At 41.1% G+C, this 8,443-nt stretch overlaps 1 protein-coding gene across 1 annotated transcript; it reads left to right on the plus strand.

Moving 5' to 3' along the window:
* Positions 1–7,008: 7,008 nt before the first annotated feature.
* LOC135977847 (olfactory receptor 10A7-like) lies at positions 7,009–7,989 on the plus strand. The gene has a single exon (XM_065579027.1). It carries the CDS (start codon positions 7,009–7,011, stop codon positions 7,987–7,989), a length of 981 nt encoding a protein of 326 aa, XP_065435099.1.
* Positions 7,990–8,443: the final 454 nt, after the last annotated feature.

The following is an 8,443-nucleotide window of genomic DNA, read 5'->3' on the forward strand; positions in this document are numbered from 1 at the left end:
AATATCAAATTGTTAATCTTCACATAGGTAGTTAGCTATCATTCCCCCCATTTTGTAATCAGGAAGATCAAACAGAAATTTATTCTTATTTATCATTTTTAGAACACCACGAATGGTTGCATGGGGATTTAACGTACAAATAAAGAAAAATGTATGTTGCCCCAAAATCATGTTGTGCTAACTACTCTGATTTTGTGTGATAAATTAATATTATTGTTGTCATTACTGTTGCTTCTTTTTATTTTCGATTCATATAATAACATTTTATTTTGTTTTTATCACCATGGTAGCTTAAAAACATAACAATACATAAAATTACCAGCCAACCATATAGATAGATAGACCCCAGTCTCAATGTCACCCACTGAATGGTACGCATCTCCCAGTGTCCATTGGGCACCCAGCAACCTTGGTATCCTGGGAAACTCCCAGCCCAGGACCCTCCCCCAGCAGGATATTTTCCAAATGGCAAAATTTGGAAAACAGTAAGAAAGTGGGGGGAGGCTACTTTCTGACCTTCCTCTAACTTTTGCCATTTGGAAAATAATAATAAAGTGCTGAAAATATTACTGTCAGAGATAAAGCAATAATTTCACTTTTAAAGAAAATGCTTTCAACACTTAACAATATTCAGTGTTTGGTGGAAATAGTTTGGAAACAGTAAGCAAGTATGAAAAAAAAAATACTTTCCTATAATACTTTCTTATATTTTCAAAATTTCTTTTAGGAAAATTGGAATTTCCAGACAGGAATCTTTCTAATGGGCATTTTTCTCATAAAATATTTCACAGGAAAAATGCTGATTTTCCCACCAGCTCTACTCAACATCAAGAGTTTTCACATTACCACCAGAAAGAACAGGGAATCTCTCTCCATTCACAGAACAGGTCAAGTGTTCACTTCAGCAATGCTCCACCCACTGCTGATCCGCATCTTGTCAGTTAAACATGACCCATGTGCAGTGATAATCAAAGAGTTGTTTGTAAGCCACGTGTTCTACACCGAGCTCTCAGTGATAGGTTCAGAATGCATCATTTGGGGTGAAATATTACCCTCCCCAGAGTGCCAGCATTAGGCCTACACAACACTTCAGCCATATTTTGAGGACTTAACTGGGAGTCAAGGGGTGCACAAGTGTTGTATTGATCTTCTGAACAGCAGTGATTTTCACCCTTTATGAATTTGGCCTGGTCCAAAGCTCACTGACTTCAGTGGGAGTCTCTCCATTGACTTCATTGGGCTTTGGCTCTTTCCCTAATAGGATTGATAGACTCAGGAGTTGGCCAAAGGATCCGTGAGAAAAATTCTTTTTTGTAGTGTACCTAGAATGGAGAAATTGGAGAACAACCAGCCAACTGGCCTACTTTATATGGACCAATTCTAGGAAGGAGAGGGAAGTATGAATGTCCATTGCCTTGCAACTTGTGCAATCATTCACACCTCTGAATGAGAATATAAATGCTCAGAACCTATTTCTCCTCTGACTTAGGCCTCTGATGGCAGTGCAGTCGCTTCTGATTTACACTGGTGTCAATCAGAGAAGAATCAGGCGCTATCATTCTGCTCTGGTAGCATTTTACATCAGCTCTGTAATTGCTTTGTACAAGTGTAATTGACTAGAGAAGATACAAGGCCATGGAGATTCATGGCATCATACTCCATGGTTTCTTTCAAACCTTGGCCAAACAGGGCAGGGATAAATGAAAATACAGAGGAATTTTCCTCACGCATAGACACCTGTAACATGAAGGAATGACTGAACCACCAGCTTACCTTGTCACAGTCAACCAAACATTCATAATTAAATTAATAGCATTTGGTCAACATTAACCTTAATGGTGAAATGAACCTAGACGTGATTCTGTCCATATCCCCTTCCCAGATCCATGCAAGCCTTTCCCAATAAATACAGGTATCTAGAAGACAATCATATACACATGTGGTCTCCAATACAGTGATTTTACATAGAGAACATTAACATTATTTTCCAAAATTAGATATATCAACAACCTTCTTCATTGCAGTTTTAAGTTGAAATGAAAACAATGAAAGCCTATTTATATTAAATGCGGATGATTTTTGTGATTTTTTTTCCAGTGTTTCAATCAGCTACAGAGATGATCATTAGTTCTGAAACTTCGATGACTTTTTTTGGCCAACATTTCTAATTCCAAGGCACACAAAAATTTGACCAAACAGTAACATTTTATGTGTTTCTTTGTGCAGTTTTTGGACACTAGTTCAACCATAGCATTGAATGCCATTGACTTCAAAGGAGCTACTCCAGATCTGCACAGTTGTGTAACTGATATCAGAAAAAGGACACATATCCAAATTACTTTCTATGAGAAAATATTTTTCTCTTCCTCATGTCCCCTCAGAGCCTCTTTCACCTCCTTGTTCCTCAGGCTGTAGATAAAGGGGTTCAAGGTGGGGGTGACAGTTGTGTATATCAGAGATAGCACTTTGTTGCTGTCTGGTAAGTTAATGGAGTTGGGTCTTAAATAGATCAGACTGCTGCACCCATAATACAATGTCACCACAATGAGGTCTGAGGAGCAGGTGGAGAAGGCTTTGTGTCTGCCTTCAGCCGATGCCATCTTTAAGACGATGGAGATAATAAAGATATAGGACAAAAGGATGAGAGTAAATGGAGTGAAGAAGACCAGTATAGCAGCTGAGAGGTGTCAATGCAAGAAAGCTTCATCAATGGAGGAATGTCAGAAGAAATAGTTAATCTTATTGGATACACAAAATGGCAAGGTGAAAACCCAGACTGTCTGTATGAGGGACACCACATTACCACTGAACCATGAGAGAACTGCCAATGAAAGGCAGACCATCCTGTTCATGATGAGCCTGTGGGTTGAATACGGCCACATGGCGGTGTCATAAATATAAAGAAAGGGTAGCATAAAATCCCTCGTTGGAAGATACTGAATCACTTTACCTGTAAGGGGTTAAGTAGCTCAAATCACCTGCTGGCGCCTGACCAGAAGGACCAATGAGAAAAGAAGATACTTTCAAATCTGGGGGGAGGGGGAGGACTGTTTGTGGCTCTCTTTGTTTTATTCCCTCTCCAGACAGAGGGAGACACCAAGCAGGTACAACATCTCCTGAAAAAATACCTGGAATAATCCATCTAAAATTACATAAATTGTAAGTAAGGCAAGGAATTGCGTTAGGTTATCTTTTGTTTTGGCTTGTGAATTTTCCTATGCTACGGAGGTAGTTTTTTTCTTGTTTTTGTAACTGTGAAGCTGAGCCCAGTGGGGAATCCTTTGTGTTTTAAATCTTTTTATTACCCTGTAAATTTACCTTCCATCCTGATTTTGCAGGTGTGATTCTTTTACTTATTTCTTTATAAATAAAGTTCTTCTTTTAAGAACCTGATTGATTTTCAGTGTCCTAAATACAAAGGGTCTGGTCTGTGCTCACATTGCTAAGCAACTGGTTGGTATATTATTCTCAAGCCTCCTCAGGAAAGGGGAGTGAATGGCCTTGGGGGGATATTTTGGGGGGATAGGGATTCCAAGTGACCCTTCCCTGGATTTTTGTATATATCACTTGGTGGTGGCAGCAATACCGTCCAAGGACAAGGAAAGGAATTTGTGCCTTGGGGAAGTTTTAACCTAAGCTAGTAAAATATTAGCTTAGGGGGTCTTTCATGCAGGTCCCCACATCTCTACCCCAGAGTTCAGATTGGAGGGGAGGAACCCTGACAAGCGGTCATACTCCATGGCGGCCAGAAGGAAGCACTTAGAGGCCTGGGTTCCCCGACCAGGCTCCCGATGATAGTTCCACGAAGACCCCCAGAGATGAACTGGAAAGCCAATAAAACCTCAAGTCAGGATGAAGACCTGGTGTGAAACCACTGGACTACTGAGGAGCTAGACTGACTTCAGCTGACTTGGATGGAGGGCTGAGTTACGAAAAGTAGACCACAGCATGGCCAGAGTGACAGTCAGCATGGAGTGCCAAAGAAGAAGACGACCTTGTTATGCCATGCCCAGCCATGAGGAGGCATGCCAGCCAGGGAGACACACTTCTAGAGAAGTTGATTAACCATTGGAACAAGCTATCAAGGGAAGTGGTGAATTCTCCATCTCTTGGTATCTCCAGATCAAGACCAGATGCTTTTCTGAAAGTTGCTTTAACCAAGCACAAGTTATTGGGCTAAATACTGGGGTAACTGGGTGAAATGTAATGTCCTGCTATGTACAGGAGCTCAGAGAAGATAATTCAATGTCCCTGCTGGCCTAAGATCAGTGAATCTATCAACCCTCTGCTAAAGCAGTTGGTACTAGATAATTCAGAGACAGGAGAGTGGACAAGGTGGATGACTGGCCTCCTCTAGAATGGCAATTCCTATGTTCCTGAGAACTGGTAAAGAGAAACACCTCCTTTGATGTTAGACATTTTCCTACCTCCATAACTATTCCTTTGAAGCTAAAAGTTGTCCTACCTCCAAAACTTTCTCACTGAGGTTAGGAGTTCACGTATTAAACTTGTTTGAAAGTTCTAAAAATAAAATGTAGCATTAACGCTGCCTTTGCGGCAGTTGTAAATTCCCATTAGCGTAAATTTCCAGGGAGTCGTTTCACTCTCATATAATGAATCAGAGAAGGCATTCACTTTTTGGGATCAGATATAAGCCAGTTTTGCCAAGCAGGAGAATAGAACAGGCAATCCTCTGTACAACTCTTAGGTCTCTTTACTGAGGTCCATGAAAAAATGGTGATCGACTCTGGATCCTGGATCCTCATCTCAGAAAGGCTGTATGAAGAGGTGACATCAGAGACTCCAGCTTTTATTATATCTGTTTTTGGGGAAGCACAACCTTTCTCATTAGATTCACAGAAGGTAAAGAATGATGTATATTGTCATGAATAATGTGTAACAGAGATCCTGTGTTTCTGTGAGACACACCCTGAACAGACAGTTTAGATGTATATAGAACACCCTGGGTTTACTCAAAGTCAGCCCTAGCCAGAGCTAGATGGCAGGAAATTGTGAGGATTTATGAGAATTTGTGCCTCCCCAGTCATTCACTGCATAAAAGCCAACCTCCATGATCAATTCTGGTTAAAGCCCTTCGGCAGTGAGACCCCAGATGGAGGGAGAGAAGGTAGAAACTCAAAAAATAAACTTATTCTGAGGGTAACATAGTTAATGCATGTAGACAAAAACAAATGTAACAAATTCAGTAGGAGGAACAATCCTTAGAATAGGAAATCTTAAATGAGGTATCTAGCTAGCTAACTGTCTGTCTGCCCATCTGTCGCTATCTATCCTTCCATCCACTATCTAGCTTTATTTCTGCCTGTCTATCTGGCAGTGTGTCTCTCCGTCCCCTTCATCTATCTATCTATCTATCTATCTATCTATCTATCTATCTATCTAACTTCATTTACTTGCTATCAGAGTGATTTCTAAGTTACAAAAGATAAAAGCAACCCTAAAACACACAAGTTTACAGTTCAATATGACTGCAAAAAATGCAATGTCTAGAAGATATGAAGAAGAAATAGGCAAGTATTAAAATGAATATTGTATTGTGTCTGATATTTGCCTGGCTAGTATTTGTAATCCTGTTAAAACTCCCTGAACAAAGACATAGAATAACAAACAAACAACTAATATTGTACTACTTAACTCAAAATTCGCATACAAATTCATCAGTAACTAAGGCATCGGGAAAAAATTCAGATATGCTTGTGACAAGGATGTAGAATAATAAATCATAGAACTGAAGGGCTGGAAAGTATCTTGAGAGGTCACCTAGTTCATCCCCCTGTGCTGACCATCTAGGCCATCTTTGACAGGTGTTTGTCAAAGGTGCTTTTAAAAAAGTCCAATAATGGGGATTCCACAACCTGCCTTGTAACCTGTTCTGGGGCTTCCCTATTCTTAGGGTTAGAAAGTTTATCTACTGTCTAAACTAAATCTCCCTTGCTGAAGATAAAGCTGATTCCTTCTTGTGCGACCATCAGTGGACATAAAGAACAATTGATCATTGTACTCTTTATAACAACCTTTTACATGTTTGAAGACTCATCAGGTTCCCCCCAGTTTTCTCTTCTCTAGACTAAACATGCCCAATTCTTTCCACTTTTCCTCATAGAGGGGAGGGATAGCTCAGTGGTTTGAGCCCTGGCCTGCTAAAGCCAGGGTTGTGAGTTCAATCCTGGAGGGGGCCACTTTGGGATCTGGGGCAAAATCAGTACTTGGTCCTATTAGTGAAGGTAGGGGGTTGGACTTTTCAAGGTCCCTTCCAGTTCTAGGAGATAGGATATCTTCTTTAATTAATATTTAATGATACATTGAGTTTTTTAAACCTTTTATCATTTTGTTGCTCACTTCTAGATTCTCCCCAATTTGTCCATGTATTTCTTACTGTGTGATGGCCAAAACTGAACATAGTCCTCCAGCTGAGACCTTCTCGGTGCTGAGTAGAGCAGAACAATTACCTCCTGTGTCTTACATACAACACAACAGATGTGTTTGGCTCTGCTTGTTAGTGTGTACAGAAAGCTGTGAGAGGTCTCATCGCACCATGTTCAGTAACTATGTTTCTCAGCAGATGGCGAGTCAGTTAATAAAGGGCATACAATATTATTCTGATCTTTTACAGCTGGAGAAAGTGAGGCACGGAATGATATGATTTACTCAAGGTCATGCTGGGTCAGGATTGAAGCCTTGATCTCCTGACTCCCAGTCTTGCCCATTACACTGCACAATGCTAAAGTGAACAGTGTTACTGGGGATAACTGAGGTACCAACCCAGCAAACAGGTTTGGGGTTAGAGCATGTACGGGGACATTGATGATATTTGCAGAGCAAAGGTTCAAGAGCAGAAATCCAAGACAACCTGTCCCTCCCTCTATAACCAGATTTAAACAACAATTAAAACAAAGTAACCCCCTCCCCCCAAAGGTATCTGTTTCATGTCATTTTTCACAAGCTATTATTACTACTTTTTAAATATTATTTTTCTTTCTAGAACCCATGGCAGACACAAAAGAGATAAATCAAACGTCCATCACAGGATTTATCCTCCTGGGCTTTAGGAATCTCCATGAACTGGAAATTCTTCTCTTCCCGCTGTTTCTAGTGATCTACATTGTGACAGTGGCTGGGAACATCCTGATTGTTGCACTAGTTGTGGCTGATCAGCACCTTCACACCCCCATGTACTTCTTCCTGGGGAACTTGTCCTGCTTGGAGACTTGCTACACCTCCACCATCCTACCCAGGATGCTTGCAAGTCTCCTGACTGGGAACAGATCTATTTCTGTTAGTGGCTGCCTCATACAATTTGATATCTTTGGTTCTCTCTTAGCTACAGAATGTTGTCTCTTATCAGTGATGTCTTACGATCGGTATTTAGCCATATGCAAACCCCTGCAATATGCAGTCCGCATGAATAGTAGATTTTCCTTCCAGCTAGCAGCTGGGTCTTGGCTAAGTGGGTCTGTAGTCAGCACCATTACAGCATGTTGGCTATCACAATTGATTTTCTGTGGCCCCAATGAAATTGACCATTTCCTTTGTGATTACACCACATTGATAAAACTGTCCTGCAGTGACACCAGCTTGATGGTTCTTGTGATTTTCCCTCTCTCCTTCATATTCATTCTTCCCCCATTTCTATTAACCCTGGCATCTTACGTTTATATCATCAGCACTGTCCTGAGAATCTCTTCCAGCACTGGGAGGCAAAAGGCTTTTTCCACCTGCTCTTCTCACCTCATCGTGGTGACAATATTCTATGGGACCTTATTCATTATCTACTTGCTCCCAGACACTGCTGCACTGCTAGACCTGAACAAAGTGTCCTCTGTCTTCTACACCATCCTGACTCCCATGGTCAATCCCTTCATCTACAGCCTGAGAAACAAGGAGGTCAAGGAGGCCCTGAGAAAAGCTTTAAGTAAGACTGTGACTTTTATAACCAATCAAAAACTTTTTTCTCTACATTTATTGTGAAGTTGCAATAAAATATATATAATGGGAGCTCATCAAGCAGTGTAATGTAGCAAACCACTGTGCATGTGGGAGCCCTGAATTATTCGAGCTGTTCTATTACCTACAGTGAGACCCCTGGTGTGCGGAAGGGCCAGTTTATAAGTAATGACTGCAGGGCCAGGTATTCGCTAACACGTAAGGCACATTCTGGATGGACCCTGGATCTGACTGGGGTAATGTGAGCTAAAAGAGTTGGACTGTGAGATGGGCAGAGCATGTCCAGCCCACCCTGAACTGAACTCCTCCAATGTCAGTGGGGAATTAAGGGATTTATTCATGATGAAGTTCCCTACAGTGCAGAGGGTCTACATGAGGTATACGATGTTTGCACTATTGTTGTAGCCGTGTTTTTCCCCAGGATATTAAGAGACAAGGTGGGTGAGGTAATATCTTTTATTTGTCCAGCTTCTGCTGG

The sequence above is a fragment of the Chrysemys picta genome, unplaced genomic scaffold, assembly GCF_011386835.1.
Source record: "Chrysemys picta bellii isolate R12L10 unplaced genomic scaffold, ASM1138683v2 scaf44, whole genome shotgun sequence".
Lineage (NCBI taxonomy): Eukaryota > Metazoa > Chordata > Testudines > Emydidae > Chrysemys > Chrysemys picta.